Source organism: Cuculus canorus, chromosome 12, assembly GCF_017976375.1.
Source record: "Cuculus canorus isolate bCucCan1 chromosome 12, bCucCan1.pri, whole genome shotgun sequence".
Classification (NCBI taxonomy): domain Eukaryota; kingdom Metazoa; phylum Chordata; class Aves; order Cuculiformes; family Cuculidae; genus Cuculus; species Cuculus canorus.
This window is the reverse complement of record NC_071412.1, coordinates 13,534,250-13,559,962: the sequence shown is the minus strand read 5'-3', so window position 1 is coordinate 13,559,962 and position 25,713 is coordinate 13,534,250. Positions and strand designations below refer to the sequence as shown.

General features: G+C 46.3%; 2 protein-coding genes across 4 annotated transcripts; one reads left to right on the top strand and one right to left on the bottom strand.

The window, feature by feature from the left end:
• Positions 1 to 1,081: 1,081 nt before the first annotated feature.
• On the top strand, positions 1,082 to 12,450 carry SPG21 (SPG21 abhydrolase domain containing, maspardin). 2 transcript variants are annotated; one of them, XM_054077839.1, is made up of 9 exons: positions 1,082 to 1,220; positions 4,813 to 4,906; positions 8,073 to 8,234; positions 9,070 to 9,150; positions 9,732 to 9,877; positions 10,342 to 10,450; positions 10,916 to 11,023; positions 11,376 to 11,516; positions 11,847 to 12,450. In XM_054077839.1, the coding sequence occupies exons 2-9, from the start codon at positions 4,844 to 4,846 to the stop codon at positions 11,967 to 11,969; spliced, it is 933 nt and encodes a 310-aa protein (XP_053933814.1). In that variant the 5' UTR covers positions 1,082 to 1,220; positions 4,813 to 4,843; the 3' UTR covers positions 11,970 to 12,450. The 2 variants fall into 2 exon arrangements, with proteins under 2 accessions (XP_053933814.1, XP_053933815.1); XM_054077840.1 differs by having other exon boundaries at positions 1,135 to 1,243.
• Positions 12,451 to 12,596: 146 nt separating this feature from the next.
• ANKDD1A (ankyrin repeat and death domain containing 1A) lies at positions 12,597 to 24,153 on the bottom strand. Of its 2 annotated transcripts, XM_009565082.2 has the most exons (15): positions 24,027 to 24,153; positions 23,086 to 23,189; positions 22,316 to 22,414; positions 21,636 to 21,734; positions 21,077 to 21,181; positions 20,163 to 20,261; positions 19,802 to 19,900; positions 18,572 to 18,670; positions 18,142 to 18,240; positions 17,796 to 17,894; positions 16,758 to 16,856; positions 15,548 to 15,643; positions 14,806 to 15,007; positions 13,954 to 14,085; positions 12,597 to 13,717 (listed from the first exon to the last, which is right to left on the bottom strand). In XM_009565082.2, exons 1-15 carry the CDS (start codon positions 24,133 to 24,135, stop codon positions 13,656 to 13,658), a joined length of 1,602 nt encoding a protein of 533 aa, XP_009563377.2. In that variant the 5' UTR covers positions 24,136 to 24,153; the 3' UTR covers positions 12,597 to 13,655. The 2 variants fall into 2 exon arrangements, with proteins under 2 accessions (XP_009563377.2, XP_053933813.1); XM_054077838.1 differs by lacking the exon at positions 24,027 to 24,153 and having other exon boundaries at positions 21,636 to 22,410.
• Positions 24,154 to 25,713: the final 1,560 nt, after the last annotated feature.

Sequence of the window (25,713 nt, the reverse complement as noted above, 5' to 3'; positions counted from 1 at the left end):
CAAAGCCCATCCAGCTGCGACCCCCCCGCCATAGGCAGGGACATCTCCCACTGGATCAGGCTGCTCAAAGCCCTCCTTCAGCCTGGCCTCGAACACCTCCAGGGATGGGGCAGCAACCACTGCTCTGGGCAACCCGGGCCAGTGTCTCCCCACCCTCAGTGTGAAGAATTTTTTCCTAATATCCAATCTAAATCTTCCCCCTTACAATTTAAAGCCATTCCTGCTCATCCCATCACTCCACGCCCTTGGAAAAAAACCCTCCCCAGCTTTCCTGGAACCCCCTTCCAGACTACCCTGAGGTCTCCCCAGAACCTTCTCTTCTGGCTGAACAACCCCAACTCTCTCAGCCTGTGCTCACAGCAGAGGTGCTCCAGACCTCTCAACATCTTCGTGGCCACCTCTGGACCCATTCCAGTAGTTCCGTATGCTTATGGAACTTATAGTATCCATATTTTTACGCTAGGGATTCCAGAACTGCACACAGGACGCCGGGTGGGGTCCCAGAGACAGGAGAAGGGCAGAATCCTCTCCCTCACCGTGCTGGCCACGAGCTAGAAGAACAAGCACTACCCCCGAGCTATGGGCTGAGTAAAGACTGCTGTATTAAAAGCAGAGCCCCAACGTGAACCCACACGGCTTCGCTCCCCGGTGCTTTCACCGAAACCATCCAGATTTCACCCAGATTTCTCACACACCCCACAAAACCAGCGCCCCCTGGCTAAATGGCAGCACCAGGTCACAGCGCCGCCTGCGCCCCCAGATAGCTGCGGTGCCTTTGTTTCTAGATTAAAACATCCAACCCTGCGAAGAACCGGCGAGACGGCGGTAACCACCGCGTCCTCGCGCTCACCCACGCCCCCTCGCTGCCCGCGAGCCACCGTCCCACTTCCACACCACGTGATCCTGCGTCGGAAGCGATAGCGCCGGCACCGCTTTACTTCCGCTTCGGCAGCGACGGCATCGGCCAATCACCGCCCAGGCTCGGTATCACGTGATTTTCCGGGAAGCGATGGTGTCGGCCAATCACCGCCCCGTCCCAAGACCACGTGACCCCGCCTTGGCAGCACAGGCATTGGCACCGCTTCACTTCCGCCTCGGTAGCGATGGCGGCGGCGCGCCGCTCGCCCCTCCCCGCCGTCATGTGGGCGGTGCGAGCGCAGCAGACCCGGAAGTAGCGGCAGGGGTGGAGGAGCGCGGAGGTCCTGCGTCCCGCCGTCCCGGTGAGGGGGCCCTAAGGGGCCAGGTGGGCTCTGGGGAGACGGAGAGGAGGAGGCATAGAGGGAGTGGAGAGGCTCTGAGCGGCGGGGGGGGGCGCTGGGGACATCGGAGGGGGTCCCGAGCGGCTGGGTGGTCCCTGAGGAGAGTGGGGAGGGGGCCCTGAGGTGCAGGATGAGCCCTGAGAAATGGTCCTGTGATGTAGGGGAGCATGAAGGGCTGGTGGTCCCTAAGGAGAGCAGGAGTTGAGGGGCGCGGGGGGGCTGAGGGGGCCCTGAGGGGCCAAGTAGTCCCTGGAGATGGTACTGGGGAGTAGGCGAGCACTGAGGGTCTAGGGGGTCCCTAAGGACACCAGGAGTTGAGGCAGTCTCTGGAGAATGAGACTGAGGAGTGGGAGAGTAATGAGAGGGTAAGTTGTCCCAGAAGAGACTGGGGGTGAGGGGCTCAGAGAGGGTAGGTGGGCTCTGAGGAGACTAGGGTAGATGGGAGCGCGTCTCTCAGGCTCTGGGACAGTATTGCCCCTGGGCAAGGCTGTGTCTGAAGGGTCAGGGGGCTCTAGGGTAGACATGAAGCTGTGGGGAGGACTCAGGCCTTGAGGATGGTTATCACGACCCCTAAGGGGCCCAGGGCTCGGTGCATATGTGCTTGGGGGTCAGCCCCACAAGGACCCCCCAGCCCTGCCCTGAAGGGTTCATCTTTCTGGGTAAGGAGCTTGCCTCTGCTTGGACTAGGGGCACTAAGGGGGATTTTCCTCCTTGCACCCTGCTAAGCTGGGGTAGCCAGCTGTGTTTGGAGAGAGGGCAGGAGCTGAGGTTGGTTGGAATGGTGCTGGGAAGAGAGGAAGGTGTCTGCTGACTTGTCCCAATTATCCATATCTCTTCTTTTCCATTGCCCATGTTTGACATTCACAAAGCACCCGTAGCCCTGACATCTCCCCTGCCTCTCTTGGTGCGTGCCTGCAGCCTTCATCAGCTCTCTGTGCTGGTGTTGCTGATTCAGGTCTCTTGGCCTGTGGGAGTGGGCGCTGTGTGGCCAGCGCAGCGAGAGAGCAGCTGTGGGCTGGTCCTCGCTCATGCAGAGACAGCACAGGGGAGGGGAGTGTGTCGCACTTCTAATCTACTCTGGCAGAGGTTGCTCTCTAGGGGCAGGATCAAAGTCTCTCTGAATCGATAAGAAATAGAAAGCATTACTAGCGTGGTGGGGATAGCTCACAAGGAGAGTATTATCATGGGCTATCAAGGGCTCTGAACACATCCATAGGTGATTCTTCCTTTAGGGAAATTATTTCTAAGAAGTTAGAGTTCTTTAGGTTGTTTGGATTTACTGAAAGTGAAATAGGGTCTTTGGAGGCTGGGTCATGAACAGCATCAGGCTGGAGTTACCTTCCATGTCTTGTTCCCTGTTTTGAGTTCATGGTTCAGCTTTTCTGTGACTGGAAGAGCACATAGCAGTTGTTGACACAAATATTTGTACATGCAAATCTAATGCTGCATTTCTGTGCCAAGGAAAAAAGATACTTTGGTAATAGGACATTGATGTCTGCAAAAAAATCTATAACTAAAGAAAAAATGTTTAATCTTGCTTTAAAAGTGGGGTGATCCTTAGGAGCTGTGGCCACCTTTGGAAGAAGGGAGCTGGGGGAAATCACCTCAGGTCCTGGTGACCAGCTGGTTACTTCCACAAGTGTTAAGGGGTGACCTGGGAAGCTCGAAATCTAGGCTTCAGTTGGACTCTTAACCTGCTCTGGTGCAACTGAGCTCCACTGACAGGACAAAGTTCATCTGTTCCTTGCCTAGCCTGACGATAGACAGCTGCATGCTCCCAAAGGATGTGCCAGCCTACAAATTAGCTTAACAGTGCCAAAAGGCTGGGATGGCAGAAGGAGAGAGGAGGTCACAGTGAGGAGAGATCAGTGACCCTTTATGGCAACCAGATTTGTCATCAGAAAGTCTTCTCTCCTGCACTTCTGTCTGTGCAGTGCTTGTCATAGTGAGGCCCTGACCGTCAGTGGTGCTTGTTCACCCTGCTGTAATACAATACTCAAAGAGAATGCACTGTTTTAAGGCATTTGCTGTAATTTACTTCTGCCATAATTTTGTCACACTGTGGTTTGCTGAATCGCTTTTTGAAAACTAGTTGTGCTGTGGAGTTGTGGAAAGGAGTTCGTAGATTGAACTGCCGTTTCCTAACAACGAGCTCTTCCCTAATGACCAACCCTCAGTCCGTAAAGCATCTTTGTGCCTGCTCTGCTGTGCAGGTGGTTGGAATAAGTATTTTTTACTTCTGTTGTAATTCTGCCTGCTGCCAAGTATGACAAACAGTGGAATAGTTGATGCAAGCACCAAAATGAAGCCACGCAAAATTGAAACAGTGGCCATACAGCTGAATTTCCTACCTCTGCCACCCTTGTTAGAAATGAAAGGTATATTGCTTGCTCTGTGGAAGATGTGTGCTGTCTTGTGGTTTAGCAAGTACTTTCCCTTTTAAACTTCATGTTTTCTGTGCATAGAAAAAAGCAAATGAAGACTGAAAGATGAAGAAATTGTAAATAACTATTAATCCAACTGTAACCCAATTAGCTAGTTAAACCTGTGTGCAGGCAGGGAGAAATGAATTGGAGTGACTCACTGAACATACTGAGATCTTATTTTCTGAAGAATTAAGAAACAAAATCTATTGATTTGTGCTTGGCGACTGTAAAGTAAAAAGAGAAAAAGTTACTTTGTTTTCTTATGCATCACACACAGCACTGAGCATGAAAATAATCTCCTGAGGCCGTTGGTCTTAAGGGCAAAGCCCTAGAGTCTGTAAGCTTCAACACTTTGATACCATCTGCTTTATAAATGGAAGCTAATGGTCTCTTGCTGCATTAAAAAGAATTAAATCTTGAAGCTACCTAAGTGTTTTTTACAAATTAATGGACACTCATGTATGCAAGGACATTCTGACCTTGGAGTGAATTAGTGGCATTTCTGTGCTACCCAATTCTGAATCCATTAATTGGTGTGCTTCAAAGATCTCTTTGTTGGTCACTCCTGATGAGAGTTGGCTTCTGAGTAGATAGAATTTAAACTTTGCAGCTCTTCTGTAAATGCAGCCTCAGATCAGCTGATGTTACCAGGGTGCTGTGGGACTCCTTGGGGGCTGTTACACTGAGGTGGAAGAGCGTGGTCTGAATACGTAGGCAGTAGTTTGTGAAATAATGCAAGTCTGTCTGAACTGCAGACTGAATCCTATTAGTATTTATTAGGTATAAATCTGGAATGCTTTAAACACAAATTGAAAACATTTTTAGCTTTTTAAGCTGCTTGCAGTGTGCAGCACAATTCTTCTCTGCAACTGTTACACAGGAATGCTGTTACAAAAGCCTCATCTTTTCATAATTAGGCTGGTACAGTAAGGATGTCAGGTGACAGCCTCTTGGAAGAATAATTAGATGGTTTGTAATGAGAACTGAGGATAACTACGCTTGTCTTGAGTCAGAGGTGGTACAATCAACTGATAAGAGCAATCTCACCCTGCAAATGTTCTGCATGCACAGCTTTTGACTGCTGCCTGCACTGTTGTACTGATTTCTAACTTGTCTCTCTCTTTCAGGCTGGCCTAAACTGAGTTTCTTCTAAACATCATGGGAGAGATTAAAGTCTCTCCTGACTACAACTGGTTCAGAAGCACAGTTCCTCTTAAAAAGGTAACTGAATTGCGGGTGAAAAGTGACCTATCCAGCTTGGATGTGTCTTGTAGATTTTGTTTCTGGGCTAAGCTGACTTCCAGCTAGTTCAGTTCTTTAATCTGGATGGCTGTGTGGGCTGCAGGAACACAGGTGAGAGCAGCAGCATTATCTCATGTCAACAGCAACTTGGTTGCAGTTGGGCTACTCAAAAGAGACTGTCTCCAGACCTAAGGAACAGCTTTTAAGTGTACCTAGCATTATTTCTACTGTGTGGTGTGTAACTTTCTCTAAGAAATTACGTTTATGGAAGAGCTGTAGGATTTTCTGTTCAGGGTTTCTCATTTTTGCCAGTCTCCGTCTTGAGGAAATAAGAAAAGCCCATGGCTGTTGACTCTGTGCTCTGTTCAGGCTCTGTCTAGATTCTTTCTGTTTCTGGCCAGTTCCAGATCTGATGGGTCAATTTGTGCCGTGCTGTTGCCTCCAGGCAATTCTTACCAGGTCAGCAGAGCTGGGAGGCAGTATTTCAGTGGAAAGATGTGTGGGTGCTCTGAGGCACTGCTTTATGGGATGCAGCACAATAAATAAAAGGAGCCAGAGGTTGTGGTTCCAATGGAATGCATTGCCGCTGGCATGGAGGCTGTGTGATGTTGCAGCTCATTACCAGGGGCCACTATCTTCAGCTGCTGTGACCACTCAGGATTTCATACACGGGGACACGGGTAAACTGAAGCTGCTGTTGACCTGGTGACCTTCAGAACAGGGAATACTTTACCATCTTGAGTGATGGGGACTACTGAAAAGTGATGCCACAGTGGTGAGTGTGGGGTATGAAGGAGGCAGAAATAAATAAAATAGTTCTGGTTTCTGGAGAGAGAAAGGAAAAAAAGCACAATTTGAAGATTTAATTAATTGCCAAAGCCTTTTTTGGGAGTACATTTGCTTGCATTATTCCTCCAAAAGTGTGTGCAGTAGAGAGGAAGGAATGACCAACCATTGTTTCTGCTGGTGGGAGCACATCACTGCAGTCAGATTGACCTAAGAAAGCAGAGTTAGAGCTGTTGGTTTGGAAACAGGTTGAGATGCTCTTCCTGACAGGAACAGAAGAAGCACAGCTCCATCGCCCTTCCTGCTCTTATCCGATACAGGAAGTACAGCGCAGAAAATAACACTTTCAAATTAAGTCTCTACCTTTGCCTGTGAGCCTCCATTTGCATACACCACTTGCTGTCTTTTGGCTTCCTGGAAGCCTTCGGCAGGGGACAACTTTAGCAGGCCCTGCTAAACACAAGGGAAGTTTTGCCTTTTGTTTCAACGAGGTGCAGATTTTACCCTTTATGTAAACTACAGGGGATCTTGCTTGATATGTCAGAACAAGAGAAAGGCTGGTGACTACCACATCAGCAGTTAACCACACTGCTGGCTGCCTAAGCAGTGCTTAGCCTTGGTTTGGAGCTGCAAACTAGCCACTGTGTAACTAGAAATCAAACAGAACGATTCTCTAACCCCATCCATTCATTGTCTGGGTTTGAGGAAGGAAATGTTATGTCCCAGCCTTGGTTCTCTTGATGTGGACTAACTTGAAGTTCTTGAGTTGTGTGTGCAGGATTGTTGGGGGGGGGAAGGGCTTTTGTAAAGGTTTATTTTTAAATGGTTCCAGCAGTCTGGAAGCTCTGGTATGCAATCTATTTATTTTTTTTAGGGACTTTACAAACAACAGCATCATGTGATTTCTCATGCGCTCTCAGAGCCTGAAATGCTGGCTTTATTACAAGCAGATTTGTTAGTCAAGCAAACCTGAATTGTGATATGCTGTTCTCCGATTTCTTGAGAAGCTTGACTGCTGTGGTGGAAAAGTGAATTGTGCCTCTGTATTGCTATTCAAAAAGCTATAAAATCTTGATGCAGAGGAGGTGAATTCCCGCTGTGTTATACTGGCTTTCCCCAGGGATTTGTGCTTGTTGAGCTGTATGAGCTGCATGGTTTTGCTGGGTTCTAGAGGGTTGAAAGAGCATCCTAAATACACACAATAGTTTGCTGTTAGAACAGGCCCTGTAGAAACAAGTCAGGCTCCAGCATTACTAGAAAATATGACCTTTACCTAATTCCTTTACTTTTAAATATACTAATTTTGCTAAGGCTTCTCTGCCCTGAAATGGGCCCTGTATGAGGAACTGCTCATTAAGGATAGCAGGTCACTTGGGAATAATCTCCTTCAGCCAGTCGTGCATCCTGAGGCTCTCCAGGTGCTCCTGAGATGCTGCCAGATGATGGAAGCATTTTTCTTTCCAGGTCAGCTCTGCAGTGCTGCTTTGGGAGTTGTGTGTGTTTCTGTTTCTGGCAGAGGCTGTAACAGTTTCAGATCAGTAGTCTGTGGTGTTAGCTGGGTCATTCATGTACCCAGACCTGTAGCATTTTTTGTCCAGGGAATGCAAATGTGAGTGATTGTTTAAAAAGCTGCCCTGGGGACACACTGGCTCTTCCAGCCTACAGCTGTTATTTCACTACCTAGAACTGACCTTCCAGGCCTTTCCAGGGCAATGGCACGGTGGCTACTTTCCCAGGCATACTTTTCTGCATGGAGAATATTGCATAAACGTGATCCTTTGGGGCACAGCCTTGCTGTTCCCATGATTTATTTCTGTATGAATTCTCAGATCCAGATGTACCATCTTAGTTGAAATTGAGAGCAAAGCATTGCAATCTTGAGTTAATAGCACTTCCTCAGAAAGGACGAGAGTTTTTTTCCCAGGTGCAACTTCTGAAGTGCATTCCATAGCTATAAAACCAACATAATTCACTACTTTCAGCATTGTACTGTTCTGCAATCACTTGCAGAACGATGAGCTCCCATAAGACACCACGTATTGTGCTGCTGCTGACTCCGCATAGTGCGGTGTTCATTATCCAAATTCTGTCAGGACACACAAAGCATTCGGTCTCACAATGTGGCCGCAGTTCTATTTCCAGGAGTATTCACCCAAACATTGTAATTCCTGTTAGTAACAGCCTCAGAGAAGAAAGCTGTTGTGAAGAGGAGTAAAAAATGATCTTGTTGAAAAGGGTCTTGAGCATTAAAATATTTACTAGGTGGCAGAAATTTGTAGAAGAAATCCTGGAAGCTGGCTGATAAAAGTTGCTTTAGTCCGATGTGTTTTTCCTCCCTTCCATGCTTCTCTTTTTCCAGATAATAGTAGATGATGATGACAGTAAAGTCTGGTCGCTGTATGACGCGGGACCTCGGAGCATTAGGTGCCCACTCATATTTCTTCCTCCTGTAAGTGGAACTGCGGATGTATTTTTTCAGCAAGTTTTGGCGCTGACTGGATGGGGCTACAGAGTTATCGCTGTGAGTATTCTTGGTCCTGTGTCAAAGTTATCATGCTTGTTGCTCTCTTCAGAGGCTGGATAATGAAAGTGAACTTCTTAGCATTGACTAAGGAGAAACCACAAAGAAACCGATTCTAAGTTGTGCTCCAGAGCATGCAGGGTGCAGATCCAGGCTGAAACTGTTGTGCATTCATGGCAGTGTTTACCCAGAGCCCTGTGCATATACATTACTAACTTCTCGGTCTGTTTTCTCCCTTGTGTGCCCTAGACACCAGCTGTCTTTGTCTCTGGCTGGATCTTTGTTAGCCGTGAGGCAAGAATATGGGTTAGTTCAAGGTTCCCATGTTTTTCTTAGGGATGGTGGATAATCTGGTTCTTAGCCTGCCTAGCAGCAAATGCTAAGTCACCCCTTAAAATCCTGACAGAGTGCTCTTCTGTGGCTTCTCAGCTCTGGATCTGAACTCAAGTGACTGACTTGTACAACTGTATTTCTTGCTAAGTCATGTGGCCTCAGGAGAGCTGTGCTATCACCCGTAGCACTTAATGATTCCTGTACATGCTATGGAATCCTTGAAAAATCATTCCTGCTTCTCCTCCCAGTGATTACAGAATGAGGCAATGCTGCACTTCCCCCAACAAACTTGGTCTGCGGTACTTTCAGTTGTGTATTTTTGTACAAATGAGGCAGGGGTGTTTGCACCCTCTGGTTGTAGGGACTTTGCTGAGGCGCTTTAGCCTGGTGCAGAGGCAGATTACTGTCTTGAAGATTTTAGTGTGAGAATTGGTTTGACTTTCAAGTGTAAAGCTGACACATACTGATCAGGGACCGGCTTTTCTAACTCATATTGTTTTAGTTGCAGTATCCAGTGTACTGGGATCATCTTGAGTTCTGTGATGGATTCAGAAAACTGTTAGACCACCTTCAGCTGGATAAAGTGAGTGCCTGGAAATGGGTGTATAGTTGCAGTAAAAAACTAATGTTTGAAAGAGTCTTGTTTAAGAGCAGGCATATAAAATATGACACAAAAAAAACATAGCCTATAAATAACAGGCTATGTTGCAATTTTGCTTTTGACAGAAGTTTGGTTTTGAAGGTGAATACCCTTGAAAATTGTCACACTTGGCCTAAACTCAACTGCTAAATTGTAGTGGTTGACTTGAGTTTGTCCCATGGAAGTTTTCCTTCCTAACTCACGTAGTACCAAATACCACAGGAAAGTGTCTTGGATTGGAATCACTATTGAAGACAAAGTGAAATGTTCCATTTATTCCTCAGCCTTGATGAGCACCACCAAAATTTGAACTGTGATCAGGAAACACTTCCTTCTTTCAGTGTTTATCACATTTATATCATGCATAAACCCAACAACTAAACAAAAGAGCAATTCATGTTAAAAAAAAAAGGGGTTGTGGGGATAGGGTAAAGCTCAAATGACTTCTTTTTGTAATGAAGTGTTGTGCCTGGAGGTCACTTATTTCACAAGTGTAATGTGATCTGTTTTTTCCCTTGAATTAGGTTCACCTTTTTGGAGCTTCTCTGGGAGGCTTCCTGGCTCAAAAATTTGCTGAATACACACACAAGTCTCCCAGAGTTCAGTCTCTGATACTGTGCAATTCCTTTAGTGACACTTCTATCTTCAATCAGACATGGACAGCAAACAGGTAAGGAAGACTGAGACAAATGGTTGGGTTCATGGCATCAATTTTTGTGCAATGAAATGTCACACTGATCTGGTGGAATGTGTATCCAACCTGTTTCCAGCCTGGATGAGGGAGGTGCAGGATAGAATACGTGTGACTTTTGAAGCCTCACCACAAGGAGATTGGAAACGCTCACAATTGGGAGCGTGGAATTTGGTGGACGAGTCGTTCTGTGATCTTCTGTGGACGTGTGGGCAGATGTAAGAACTCTATCTCTTTGGAGTGGGAAAAGTGTTATTCTCGGTGTTTAAAATACTTCTGCACCGTAGGACTAAAAGTTTCCCAGGGCATTTCAAGCACCCAGCTGCCAGGCTGTCCCTCTTAAAGCATAGAGTCTGTGCAAGGAAAGGGAGTGCTTGCAACAAAGCATCTTAATGTTGGAGTCGGGGGTGCTTGAAGATTGTTCCTTCTTGTTTCTGTTTTAGCTTTTGGCTGTTGCCTGCTTTTATGCTGAAAAAAATTGTCCTTGGGAATTTTGCATCTGGTCCTCTCGATCCTGAAATGGCTGATGGGATTGATTTCATGGTGGACAGGGTAGGTAGCTGTGTTCTCTAATGGCTGTGGTGTCAGTCCCTGTGGAAGGTGTGCTTTGCAAGAGGTTGTAGGCGTTTCTGCCGCTTTCCTCATGGATTTACCCAGAAGGGAGGAGTAGGGAAAGGATCCTTAGCAGATGCTGACTGTCAGCCACAGCAATTTAGCTGTTGACTTTGCGGTTCTGTTTGTCTATGTGGATCAGAAGAAAGGAAGTTAAACTGAGGGGGAAGAGGAGAAAGTGCTGGGATAGGTCTGTAGGCCCTGCTCTGGAGTGGGGAGCAAGTAATGGAATATGTGCTAGGTGTCTTGTCTCATGCAGAGCAATACTATGTTGGAACTGTGATCTTCATCTGAAGTGCAGTCACATTTCCCTTTAAAACTCACTTCTCTCTGACTGTATTATTAATACTGCAGTAACTTCCTGCAGTGAAATGCTGCTAATCAGTGTTTTTTCTCTACTGAAAGCTGGAGAGCCTGGGTCAGAGTGAGCTCGCTTCAAGACTTACCCTCAACTGCCAGAACTCCTACGTAGAACCTCATAAAATTCGAGACATCCCTGTAACCATTATGGATGTAAGTTCATCTCAATATCACCCCTTTTTTTTAAAACACTATTTCCCCTCTTTGGCAGTTGGTGCCTGGATATGCTGTTAGCAGATGAACAGATGTTTGCAGGTTGCATGATATTTAGAGCAGCCTTCTACTGCCTGAGCAACACTGCAGCTTTTCTGTGTTGAAGTATGGGTTGGGTATTCTGTGCAGTAACATAGCCATATATTTACACATCACAGCCTTAGTTGTTTGTTTTCTGTTTTGTTACACTCTTCCACAGAGAAACTGAGTATTGCTTCTAGAAGCAGCTAATATGCAATCTGATTCAAAATCTGCTTAGACTCAGAATTAACTGCTGTGTCTTGTTACGTAGGTGTTTGACCAAAGCGCGCTTTCAACTGAAGCAAAAGAAGAAATGTATAAGCTTTATCCTAACGCCAGAAGAGCTCATCTCAAAACAGGAGGCAACTTCCCGTATCTCTGCAGGAGTGCTGAGGTCAACCTATATATTCAAGTGAGTCTGCATTCAGAGCCCATCTGCTAATGCACACAGCTGGAACAGTCCTAGGAGACTCCTTTTCTGTGCTTGCTTGTTTCTTAACCTGCCTGAGCTCTGTTTGCTTTGCCTCCTGGATCACTGACACACAAGGGCTGGGAGCACCCACCTTCGTGGAGAGCTGGCTTTGGGGTTTTGGCTGTGCCTGTTCCCCATCTGTTCTCTGAGCTCCTGTACTCCAGAGCCATGATTTCATTTTCACAAAAATTACTTGGAAGCAATGATTTTTGTTTAGCAAAACTTTTATAGTTCTACACCCATTTCAGTGTTGTCTTCCCTGTCTGACAGATCCATTTACTGCAGTTCCATGGTACCCGGTATGCAGCCATCGATCCCTCCATGGTAAGTGCAGAAGAACTGGAAGTCCAAAAGATCACCCTTCACACCAGTGATGAGCCAGAAGAGCCATAGGCTTTGGAATGCAGGTGAAAATGAGGAACTGTTTTGGTGGTCTTCCTGTGTACAATCGACTGCTCCCACTCTGCCTTCTTCCTTGCTGTAAGCCGATGATCACTGTGCGATTCCAGGAGGATTCAGAGTTGGGGAACTACCTGTGGATGGTAACCTCCAGCAGGGTAATGGGATAGATTGGTTTAATTTTTAGTCTTCGAAATCCAGGAATCATCTTTGAAGACTACAGTTTTAAGAACAAAGACATTTTTGCTACCAAAGTCTTCATTCACGTTCTTGTGCAGAACGGTATTTCTTTTTATACTTTCCCCTCACCTGTACATATTGCCACATGCAGATTGTGTACTTATAAGTTGACATATATTTTTGTTGAATATTTGGTTTAAAAGATGTTTAAGTGCCAATATTGCCCCTCACTTATTTGCTTCCTGTGTTGTGCTGTAAGCTAGTTTCTATTTGAAATAAAGCGTTTGAATTTTTACCTTTCTTGCTCTTCAAAAATGGTTTTCAATAAAACTTCACTTCCAGCAAGTGTCTCATGGTTTGACTACATGAGAACAGCAGTGTTGTCTACTGCCGTCCTTGTTTGCCTCCATAGCCACCTCTAGACATGAAGAAAACTGGCACCTTCTGCTGGAGTCCACCTTGAGCACTGCAGTTGGAACTACAGGGCTGCACTTGTTTAGCTTTAAGTAAGAGTTCTCTGGTATTATTTTAATAAGGAATAACTAAGACATAACTTGAAATACAGATGTTATTTTCCCCTTGGAATACCATAAAAAATACATGGTATTACATGACAAGGTGCTATTTAGGCAAACTGTCCGGGGCTGAGGCTGTGCTGTAACCACTGAGGCAGCTCTGGACAGAGGCAGCAGAACACCTGCACTGATGCTGTGGTTAAGACCAGTAGAAGGCCTGTGTTCTCATCCAGTTCACTCTTCTGTTTTTCCACCTAAGGTGAGAACAGAGCTGTGAATCTTCCTTGTTAACTCAGAAGGATGCTTCCGAGCCATTTTCATCTTAAACTTTTCAAGTTGAAACCTAGGGATTAAAGAAGATCCCTATTTGACTTACAAACAGTATATGTGTCAGTGTACAGTTACAAACTGTGTATGTTAACATCACACTTGGAACTTCCTTGTAGAGAGTCAAAATGTTAAAGATCACACACCTTAAGATTCTAAAAGTCCCAGGGGTAGCTTTGACTTTTCAAGTTCCCACCCTAATAGGGAAGTTATAAACGCATAACACATAAGATACAAGTGATAGACACCCCAAACCACATAAGTAAAGAACACCTGAAAACAAATATTTTCCTCTTAATAACTTAAAAAAATGACAATTAAATGTTGATGTAAACAAGTTCTAGCTGAGCAGTGTAGTGTTTCCCAGCATCCACAGTACAAGTGAGGCTTGCTTACTGAACCCTCCTTGCAGTACCCAGATGGTACATAACAGCTGATGGCAATCTCCTTTCTGCCTAATTTTTAGGCATTTTAGACCATTGTCATTTTCTGATACCCTTTGTCATTTCAGAGCACTCAGGGAGTAGCAGCTGTTTATGACAGGGAGCCCTTGAGTTGCAGCTGCTCTCCAATGAGCAACAGAGCAGGAGTTTCTCCCACAGCTGGAAGCGGAGCTGTGGATGGGGCAGCTGGAGGAACTGTGGGTGCCCCCCTGATGTTACATTGCTGTGCACCTTCGGGGAGAGGCAGGGTCTGCGTTTGCCTTTTTCCGAATGCTTTCTGTAAAAGAAGAGAGAACATTCCACTGCATGGCAAGTCCAAAGCTGTGGCAGGATCTGTTAATGTATCAAAATAAGAGAAAGAAATGAGGCATAACGGTAGCAAGGGGGCAGGGCAGAGCAGCTTCCAGCTTCAGTGAACTAGCTTGGCTCAAGTTTTCCTCTGTGTAAGTTGTGTAACCACAGAATTCAGGCAGTGCTCGCTGTGCATCATTTAAAGGATGACAGAAGTATTACCTGCTAAATCTCTTCTTCCAATCCCCACAAGGCCTTCATACAATCCCTTGATGGGATTTTCACCTGCCACGATCACGCCATGGAGCCAGATAAGCAACATTCTGTGGCCATGCTCCCTGTAGCTTTTAGTACCTGGCAAGACCAAACCACAAATGAAATCCTGCACTTGCAGTGCATGGCCCTGACGGAGCTGATTGCTGAACTGGTGGGTTGGGACACTCCTCCTTCCTCTTTGGATTTTATTAGGATGCTCTAAAGTACAGTTTAGCTTAATTCCCAGTTGTGGTGTGATTGCTATATTAACCTTAAACTCAATGGAGCGTGCCACAAATGAGCTTGGGCCTCCGAGACAGCTGTTTATGGCAATACAGAATTTCTGCCTTCAGAGCACAGCTTGGCCCCTTGCTTGCATCATGCACACTGCAGGAGTCCTTACGGTAACCAAACCAGCGCTGATCTGTTTCTGGAACTCAACCCGCTTCTGCTAACATCTCTCAAATTCTAAATGGGGCTTCACCACCTCCTCAATTCAGCTTCTTTAAAGAAAAAAAAATAAACCTGACAAATTTCTGCTGTCCTATACAACAAGGATTGCAGCCAGAATTCACAAGTCTGGTAAGCACCTCAGCACTGAGCAACGAACTGCTAACACTCATCTTGTGTGCTTTGCTCCCAGATAATTCCAGTGCAGCGGTAACTCTGCATTCACTAAAAATCAGGATTTTTAATCTCATCTATTGGTTGTTTCAAATAAGCAAGCTGTTTTTTCTTCATGCTTTGCTGTTACTGAAGACTTATCTCCCAGAAACAATCCAAGTGAAGGATCAAAAGTACCTGGGCAGTGTTTTATACCTGTCCATTGTTGCTCAATGGCCCTAATGTGGGCGTCAGTGAATTTCCAGTAATGTGCCAGCTTCTTCCATTCCCCAGGTCTGAGGTACTTGGTAGCTAATCTCCACATCACTGAGCGAATGTGCTGTGTTTCCAGTCTGTGATCTTGCTTGAAAGTCAAGTGCTTTGCTACCCAGGAGTCAGAGTCACTATTCAGATTGTCCTGCAAAGCCACAAGAGAGGTTTTAGTTGGGGTGCCATGTATGTACCTGTCAGTCTGCAGCCACCCACAGCCTCAGCTCTGCAGGGTGCTGTGAGTTCATTCCGGCACAGCGTGTTGGTTTTTTTTTTTTTTAATTCCCTTTCTTCTCATTTCACTCTGTTCTGATCACTCACCATTAACAGACACTGTTAATAGGAGCTTTGCTGTGGAAGCCCATGCGGATCACAATTTGCATTTCTACAGTGCCTTTTATCTGGAGCTTGTATGCAGAATCATTTAATTCAGCCTCCTTGCTCCCCTGCAACACAGGCACATGCTCGCCTCCCATACAGACTGAAAGGAGTCTAAATGACTTTCTCTAGGGCTGAGCAGGAAGTCCACATGAGGGCCCAATATACACAGCGTTCCTCCTGAACTCCTGCCACAGCATACCCTGCATTTCTTTTCATTTTGACAGTTGGTGATGCGGAGTCTCAAAGGAGAGGATAAAGCCACATCTGCCCCTGCATAGCACAGGGGATGGCGGTGCCAGCTGCTCACCTTTTCCCATTTGTAAAACCGATCGGCTTTGATAATCATGTCTGCTAGGTTGATGTGATTGCCTCGGGCAGCAACATCCAGAGATGTTTTCCCCTGCTGAAAATAGAAGAGGAAAAATGAGCGGGAAAAGACCTTGCACGTTTAGGAGGCACAGTCTCCATGCCCACTCAGCAATCTGCAGTGGCAGGCAGGATGTGCCACTGAGCAATGCTCCCAAACAGGAGGAAAGTCCCCTGTCCTCACCTGGAATGTGAGCTAGCTTTGAGCTACTGTGGGCAGAGCATGGGGAGTCACTTTCTCTGCTCTGCAGCATCTCTGTTGCCACAGGGGATCTGCTCATTTGGCAGGGAAAGCATCCTGCAACCCACAGTGGATGGCAGGGTGCTTTCTGGCTCCCAGCAACCTGGGTGCAGCCAAAGGACCAGCTCAGCACTACAGTCCAAGGCATTTCATACCTTTGGCACAACAGGTTTGCTCACACAGGAAACCAAAATGGTTTACACAACCTTGTCAATTTTATAGGCACCATATATGCCAGTGAGAACAGTTCTGGCCTCAGATGTGAGCAGAAACCCTGTTTCACACAGAAAAGTATGAATGTGTTCCCTGCCCAAGTCTCTCAGTGGTTCCACACACTGCTGGAACGTGGCAAACATGCACTGAGGCTGAAGGCCACTGAAGCCAGGTAGCTTCAAGGCCATTTGTCCTTAACCCACTGCAAATGGCAGACACCATTTTAACCTCTGTCCAAGCCTCCATCATTTTTTGGGCACATACTGTGCTTTCAGGCTGCACACAAAACTTGCCCAAATCCTCTAGAATTCTTTTTGTTGATTTAATCAGAAGGCAAAACCACTGGACACCAGTGTCAGAAATATACCACACAGATACTTTTAACTTATTAAAACAAGTGTGCTCTAATTCTTGAGGGATATTGTTTATCATTATTTGAGAAGATCTTTGCTATTAACGTGTATGATAGCACAAGTAGTAGAAGGAACTAGAATGACTTTATAGAGGAAAAATTTGCTCATCATGAGAACTGGTTTCTACCTTCCTAAGAACCAGTTGCTTCTTTCATGGAAAACACATCAAAATTAACCTACACAGCTGTGTTTTTATCATTACTGGCCTCCCTTGAAAATTATGAAAACTAATGGCAAAGACCACCCATGTTTTCCCTCCATACGCACACAGAATCCACGTTTACCTTGTCTGTTAGCTTCAGATTAACTCCTGCAATAAGAATCATCTCGGCGATGTCCTGCCTGCCATGCTCTGCAGCGATGTGGAGTGAGGTCTGCTGCCTCTGGAGATGAAAGGGGAAAGGACTACATTTCAGAGAAGGACAAATGTGAGGCTGAAAGGATAGGACAGAACAATACCAGGAAGAAGCACTGTAAGAAAGCTGTCAGCTCTGCCCTTCTTTCCCCTCCATCCCTTTTTAAGCTGAAGGTCAAGCACCCTTCTACCTCAAAGTGAAGTTGGGTTCCTCAGGCTGAGTAGAACTCGTTTGTCCATGTCTCAACACTAGCACTAGGACTCTTCTCTGATAAAGTTTCAGTCTAAAGAAGGAACCTCTTCAGTTCCACAAAGCTCCTTAGGGTCACCTATAGGACTGTATTATTTCCTGCTATCCAAACAATTTCCGTAAGCAGAGCATTTGGCCAAGGGAGGAAAGGACCTGTGCCAACCATTAGTTCCTGGGAACCAGGTCCGGGTTAATGTGTATGCACTGTAAACTGTGTGCACCTTGGGACTGTTAAATGGGAACAACCAAAATCAAACACAATATGTGGCAATTTTATGGTGTCATCAGGAGAAAAACATCGGTACAAGACCAAACGTTAACCAAAACAATATAAGAAAGCTGCACAAAGCCCCTCAATTCACAAAATCACACTTTGGTGAGACAGCCACCTACCTCCAGGCTTGCCTCCCATTCTCAGCCCCCCAAAACATTTTTCTGAATATCTTCAGTCCTGAAATTTCTCCCACTTGCTTCCAGCAGGGAGGAGAGGGCCTGACTAGGCAATGACGCTGTGCACAGGCCATCACCTTGAATGCCATCAAGAGATTACCTCATTGCAACACTGAATCATTTCACAGGTTTTATGTTTCCCAAGTTGCACTTTCAAGTTTTCCCCTTTTTAAAGCGCTCCCTCTTTAATCCTGTCCCCAAGGTGATCAAATCCCCCATCAAACTGGTTCGCATTTCAAATACAAAGAAAAGGAGTTGCAGACTTACATCATCTGGAATGTCAAGGTCACACTCTGCCTCGATGAAGAGCTTCACCATGGCTGGGAAGTTCTGCAGTACCGCAATGTGTGTGGCTGATGCATTTTGCTGTGGAAGGAAGACCCTATGGTTAGCTCAAAAGCTTAGCCCATGGCACCAAAAGGACCATTCTGTGCACAGTATGTCTTATTCTAAGACAGCTGCCAGCCTGGACAGGGGGCGAACTGTAGATTCTGCCCCATAAGCACAGACCCCACAGCAGCGTTGGTCCTCGCAGGGTTGCTTTGTGCTCTTAAATAATGCCACAAACTATTTTGCCTTTTTGAAGGCAATGAGAGCATTAAGCGGGACTTACATGATTAACAGCGTTTATGTGGATTCCCGCATCCATGAGGATCCTGGCTATTGCCTCATAGCCATGCAGTGCTGCGTAATGAAGGCAATTCATCTTTTTCTGAGATGCACAACAGAAGAGATGGCTATTAGTCAAGGTTTCTTCTCCGAGGCTGCAGTTGTTACAGACTGTCCACAGAGACCTCCCTCCTTTCCTCATGCGAGAGCCCCTCGACAGATCCATAGAGACTGTCTCCACAGCCAAATCAGTCCCAGGGAGCCCCTCGGTACAAAACTACATGTACTTTCCTCTGGACTCCCTGCGCTATGTCTGAAGTGCCAGGTCCCACAGGCCCCCACTCAATAACAGATGCCCTCCCTCGGAGGCCACAGGTCTGGGCAAAAGCCCACAAAGTAGTGTCTGGAAATGGAATCACCTCCCCAGAGCTCACCTGGGTTTGGGCATTGACATCAGCACCTGCTTCCAAGAGCAGCTTCACACAATCGCTGTGACCTCCCTCAGCAGCCAGGTGCAGAGCCGTGAGTCCTTCCTGGACAAGGCAGAAAAGATGTCAAGCAGCATTTCTGCAGACAAGGTCAAGACAGAGCTGCATAATGAGCAAGCCTCTACCCTATCTTCTCAATCCATGACATCTTAAAATACCAATTCTAAGGGCCAGGAAGATCACTAGAAAAATAAAGGACACAATTATCTGCCACTGACATAGCAGAGTGCTGTTCTGTCCTTATGCCACTGGGAACAGCTGGACCACGGGCCACAAGACATACACCGTATTTACCATCTTTTCTCTCTTCCAGCACACTGGCAAACAAAAAGGGATTTCACGTGGACAATGACCATTTTCCTGATGCAGCTCAGAAACAGCTACAGGCAGAACTGGAAACCCATGGCCCTCAGCCACTGGTTCTCCCTTCTGAGTGCCGCAGCTCATTTCTTTACAAGAAAACAGAAAAAGATAGAATTCCTAAGTGGTTTCATCTGGTTTTATTATTGAGCTTTTCACAAAGGGCAGCTCATCTGAGGGAAGACAAATGCTACCAGAGCTAACCCAGAAGGTGGCTTCCCCTTTCTTTCAGATCTTAATCACGATCAAATACACTTTTCAAAGACAGTAACCAAATAAGATTAAAAAAAAGTAGATAAACTTAATTGGGAGTGTGCCCTGGAATAAATAACAGTGTTGCTAAGCCAATATTTGCTATCTAAATCATTAACTGTGTTCCAGCCACATAAATTTTCCCAAGCAGGTCTGACAAAGAGAGATCTCAAACAGAAGGTCCGTATGTTCAGTGACTAAGTCAATACTATAAAGCATAGTGAAGTTTAGTTTAAAAGACACTCAATAACCATTTAGGCACTTGAATGTATAAGGGTCAGGGAGAAAAAAGGAGATTAAATGGAGTGATAAGGTAGGTCAGCAGATACAGCAAGAAAAGGCAACACTTTAGAATTGGATGTTGGTTCAATGAGGATGTTGCCTTTCACTGATAGTCTGCAAGCGTGACCTGCATTTACACACATGCTTTAGATAAAATCAGCTGTTTTCTAAACCATTTCTGTTTATATTGACTATTCAGCTGGATGATTGTGATAGGACGGTATTTCCAGGGAGGGAAAGGGTGAAGCTGATGCGATTTTCATTTAATTTAAATGTACTTACTAAGTTCTTTTCGTCAAGGTCCACTCCAACATCTATAATCTTCTGCAGCACAGAGGGATGTCCATTTTTAGCAGCTAAATGCAACGCTGTATTTTCTTCCTGAAAGTAAAGGTCATTTCATACATGTATGCACCACAGTGTATCCTGTATTGTTGTGTATCCTGTCTGAAAGCACTTGAGAGAAATGCGGCACAGGCTGAGGTGCAAAGTGTTTGCAAGTGGATAGAGAAGATAAGCCCTGACATACCACAATCATTGTTACAGCTGCTGACAACGTGCCTGCATGAGACTCACTTGGTATCCTGTTCCCTGACGTTCACCTTGGACTTCACCTCCCTTCTGTGAGGTTTTATGCTCGTACCTTGTCTTTGGCACCGTGAGAAGAACCCAGTCGAATCAGGAACTCCACCACCTCCAGCCACCCAGACTCTGCAGCCAGGTGAAATGCTGTCCTGCCCATCTTTGAAAAAAAAAAAAACAAAACAGAAAGGAATACAGCCCAAGAAAAGCTCAGAAGCACAAGATTAGGTCATTTGATGCAAGCAAAATGATAATGCCTTGGGCAATAAACCCAGTCCAGTTATCTTTTATTCCACTTTACATGTGGGACAAGCCTCTCAAAACAAGGTAAACAGAACTACCCACTGGGGCTGACAACTCCATGTACTCACCAAACACTGGAAAATAGATTTTTTTTTTCAGTGTTTATTTAATATAGATAGAGGATAATAGTTTACTAAAACAAACTAAGGATAAAAAAATTGAATTAACATCTGAGACCCCAGTTATGGAGTGAGTTAAGAGTCCCTTTTTGAGGGAAGGCAACTCGTATTTGCCTTGTTTAACTCCCTAGCATCAGAGATCCATGAAAGGCAGGAAGCAGAAGAGTGTGTGTCAGCTCATCTGCGTTCCTACGCTGTCTTCAGAAACAGATCAGTTAATGCTAGAACATGCAGGGAGTGGGTTTCCCTTGGTTATTGCTTACCTACTATACACCCTGGAGCACCAGCTGCACAAGAGGAGGACACTGAAATTCCTAAATTCATTCTGCAAAAAGCTATCTTTGGAAGCCTTGGCTGCCAAAGCTTGTTCAGAGACAGAATCTTCCTCATCCCTAAGCCCCTTTCTGTTGGAGGGCCAGAGGCTATATGGGATACCCTTGGGTCTCAGAGAGTAGCATCTGATTCTAAGTTTCTTCCCAAGACTAACATTCCCACTAAGCTCAGCAGAGCAAGATCAGGCCTTGTGAAACAAAGCCGTGAAAAGCCTTCCTACCTTGTCTGTCTCATCCACACACATGTCCTCCAGGTCCTCCATGATGAACTCCATCACCTGAATGTGTCCTCTCTGAGCAGCACAGTGGAGCAGGTTTCTGCCACTCTGGAGAGCAGATAAAGGACCACTCATTTAACAAGTCCAAGACTGTGGCGCAGATTCTTTAACAAAACGTTCCTGTCAGCAAAGACCGGTTTGAAGTCCCTCTGCACCTCTTGGGATAAACTAGCTTATGCTACAGACAGCAACTTATGACTCTGAAGTACTAATGCTCCTTTTCCCAACCAAGGTCTATTTTAAAACACACAGACTGCTGATTCATTAAACCCATTCCCATTTCTATAACACCTTTCACCTCAGCACTACATGAATATGAGCTGAGAAAGCCATGTACATCTCTATAGCTACAATTATTACACCAGTGTTAGGAATATGGCAGAAATGCAGACGGCAGTCTCCACAGCAGAGGCTGTCATGCACAATTACCTTAGCTCAGGGGTAAGCTCCCCCATCTCTGACTGGAGCTGCATAATGGACCCACGCAGGGAGACTCTCTCACCTTATTGACACAGTTAACCTTGGCCCCAGCGTTGACGAGGATCTGCAGGACACGGAGGTGGCCAAACCAGGCAGACAGGAGAAGCGCATTCATTCCAAACTTAGTGGAAGAGAAGAGAGATGCTTACAGCTAAACTGCAGTCACCACCATCCCCACCCTGGAAGGAAGCTGTTCCTCCAGCTTCATGAAGTTTCCCAAATATTTCTCTGGGATTTTTTTAGCCCCAGTTTCTCCAGTTGCTATTATTCCTGCCCCAGATGGTCACAGCAGCTGAGAAGAGATCTGCCTCTTGATTGCCACTTCCTAGTCAATGGTGTGTATTAGCCTGGTTGTTATGGCGGAAGAGAGAACTTGCTGGCTGTCACTGTTTTCCTAGCATGCACAGTGACTGGGAAGTAGACTGGTAGAACCTGCAAGGTTTTTTGTATAGCACAGGGAAGCTTGTCTTCTTCTGGATGATGCTGTTGGGGCTTGCGAGAAAAGGCCAAAAGATGGAGCACAGACACATGAAAAAACAAAGCTTGCTCCAGAAAGACACTGCACCTGCCTCAGCAGGGAGGCCACAGCTTCCCAAGCATTGCAATCCCCAGTGCCACCCACCAAGGGCTAACATGAAGTCCCCGGTGCTCTCCCAACACAGAACACATTTGTAGACATGCAAGGGAGATTTGCCTTCGTACACTGTCTTCATCATCCACTGGGACATCATGATCCAGGAGCAGTCGCACAGCATCCACATTCCCTGCTCCTGCAGCCCAGTGCAAGGCAGTCCTGTCTGTCTGGAAGGGAAGGAAGGAAAGAAGGAGAGAGGGAAGGTTGATGGACACAGACCACAAGTGTATCCATCAGCCTTCTTGAAAGCCCAAAACTCCTTTGCCATCCATGGAGCCAGAATTTCTCATATGGTGCAGGTTCTTCTTTGGACATAGCCCTCTACCTCTTTGCTCTCTTGTCAGGCAGACAGGTGCTAATCATCTTCTACTCAGAAACTGACTATAATGACAGCACAAGAATGAGAAACATCGCTGGCTATGGTTGGACAAATTGATGTTATGACAAAGTCGTAACAGTAGGGATGGGTGCAATCCCATATTTCCAAGAACCTACTAGTTAACAAGGGAAGTTCTGCACCAGGAACTGAGTTAACCCCAGAGACAGCAAAATCAAAGCCCTTCATTGCAGCCATGTGTATATGGCACATGAATTCCAAGGGGAACCATAAATTATCACCTTCCCTTAGCACTTAGAACCTTCCAGTCCAGCCAGGTTGACAGTGCCGTGGGTTTCAGCATGTTGTGAAACTGCTTAGTTACTATTTAGCACTGACAGTGTATTTTAAATCTTTGTCCAATTGAACAACTAATGAGAAGAGTAGTGTTAAGGAGCCACAGTTCTGGAACACGCCCTCAGCAATTCCTGTAGCTTAGAGGGAGAAAATCTCAGGACTTACATTGGTTTTGGCTTTGATGTCGACTCCTCTCCTGATGAGCTCCTCCATCCTGGCCGTGTCATTACGCTTTGTGGCATCGTGGAACTCCTTCTCTGAAGGAAGCACTGCAGTAGAGACAGAAGACCAAGCATCCCAAGCAGCGTGAAAAACAATTGAAGTGGTTTATCCTCAGTGCAGTGCACCAGTTTATTATATAAGAGACTTAAAAAGCATCAAAACAGATGAAAAGCACACAAAGAAATGTGCTAACACCATCGCCTGGGCTCTACCTGAGGCTGCAGGACAAGAAGACAACCCAGTATAGTCGAGGACTGGTTGATAAAAGGGGTCGAATCTCTGTAGCAGCATCTTAGGGGTACAGACGGGGTGCTTTAGAGGGGAAAACAGTCTCAATCCCTGCCTAGGTTATACACCTAGCCTGCTCTGGAATGGATTTTAATAGAATCGTAGAACAGTTTGGTTGGAAAAGTCCTTTAAGGTGACTGAGTGCAACCGTACCTGCCCACTACTGAACCCGAGCACCTCATCTGCATGTTTTTTAAACCACGACTGCACTGCCCCCCTGGGCGGCCTCTGCCAGTGCCCGCGAACCTTTTTGGTGAAGAAATTTTATCCTGATACCTAATCTATATTGGTGGAAATCAAGGCCATTTCATCCCTTGGGAGAAGAGACCAACGCCCCTCCCCACACACACACTACAACCTCCTTTCAGGGAGCTGCAGACAGTGATAAGGCGACAGCGATAACGTCTCCCCTCAGCCTCCGAGCTGCAGCATTTTAGGGATCCAGGATGCTTTGGGGGTGGAGAGCGGGCTCCATCCCCACCTAAGGTTATACACCTTGCCCGCTCTGAATGGATTTTAACCCGTTTTGCTCCTCCTCAGAGCACCTCCCCCTGCCCCGGGGGCCCCGCTGCACACCCCGCCTCGCCCCCACTCACGGCTGTCGCCCTCCGGCTCCAGGTCATCCCTCATCCCGCCGGCTCCGACAGCCCCAGAACCACTGTCGCTGTCACCGCCCACCACCACGCGACGCCCTCGAACCGGCATTTAAAGGGAAACGAAATACAATTAGAGGCGGGGGTTGGTCTCTTCGCCCAAGCGACAGGTGATAGGCCGAGAGGAAATGGCCTCAAGCTGTGCCGGGGAGGGTCGGAGTGGGTATCAGGGAAAACACCTTCACCGAAAGGGTTCTCAGGCGCTGGCAGAGGCTGCCCGGGGCGGTGGGGAGTCCCCAGCGCTGTAGGGGTTCAAAAGAGGCCAGATGAAGTGCTCAGGGATATGGTTTTATAGAGGGCAGGTACGGTTGGACTTGATCTCCAAGGTGTTTTCCAACCTAGTGTTTCTGTGATTCTATTCTATGAAAAGAAATCCTCTTTTGGACAAACACGGTGTTTTGGGGGTGATTTGAGAGGTGGGGGGGGGGCGGAATCTAGCTCCTGCTGTCTCTGTGAGGGAGCTTTTAGTGTGTCTCCCCTCAACACTGTGACTTTGGGGCTGTGAGTGGTTTAATTCTGTTTCCAAACCAATCTGGGAGGAGAAGGTGTCCCTGCCTATGGCAGGGGGGTTGGAACTGGATTATCTTTAAAGTACCTTCCAATCCAAACCATATTCTATGAAAAGAAATCCTCTTTTGGACTAACACGGTGTTTTGGGGCCATTTGGGGATGAGTTGAGGGGGGAAATCTAGCTACTGCCATTTCAGTGAGGGGGCCTTATATCACTCTGTCTTTCCTCACCACTGTGGCTTTGGGGCTGTAAACAGTTTACTTCTGTTTCCAAACCAGTTTGGGAGGGCACAGGGTTTGGAACTGGATGATCTTTAAAGTCCCTTCCAGCCCAAACCATTCTATGAGTCTATTCTGTATGAAATATGGGGTGTATGGTTGATTTTTTTTCTTCTCAAAGGCAGCATCCAGGGTCGGGCATTCCCTGGGAATGGAGTTCTCTCATCCCGCATAGCCAGGGCATGGCAGTGGGTGCAGGAAGGTTAGAAATGCTCTTCACTCAATTTTTTTTTTTTTTTTTTAAAACGCTTCACCCAGAATTTTAGTTAATTCTCCTATTTTGGTGTATGGGTCTGGGTTTGTCTTTTAATTTTCTTACCCACTTTGTTCATACATGGAAGAGGGATCCAGGCAGTGACTGAGCTGAGGCTGGGGACGGGATCAGATCTGATTCACCACAGAGGTCTGAGGTCGGCAGAAAAGCATATATACTAAAGTAACGTTCCAGTACTTAAAAGGGGCTACAGGGAAGCTGAGATGAGTTCTTTATCAGGGAGTGCAGGGACAGGACAAGGGGAAAGGATTTTAAGCTGAAAGAGAGGAGATTTAGATGAGGTCTTAGGAAGAAATATTTTACTGTTAGGGTGAGGAGGCCCTGGCCCGGGTTGTGCACAGCAGTGGTGGCTGCCCCATCCCTGGAGGTGTTCAAGGCCAGGCTGGATGGGGCTTTGAGCATCCTGATCCAGTGGGAGGTGTCCCTGCCCATGGCAGGGACGTTGGAACTGTATTTGATTTAAGGTCTGTTCCAAGCCAAACCATTACATGATTCTGTGAAAATATTACAGCCAAAAAAATGACAAAGCTGGATGTTTGGTCCTGTCAGTGTTGTCAGTCTCCAAGC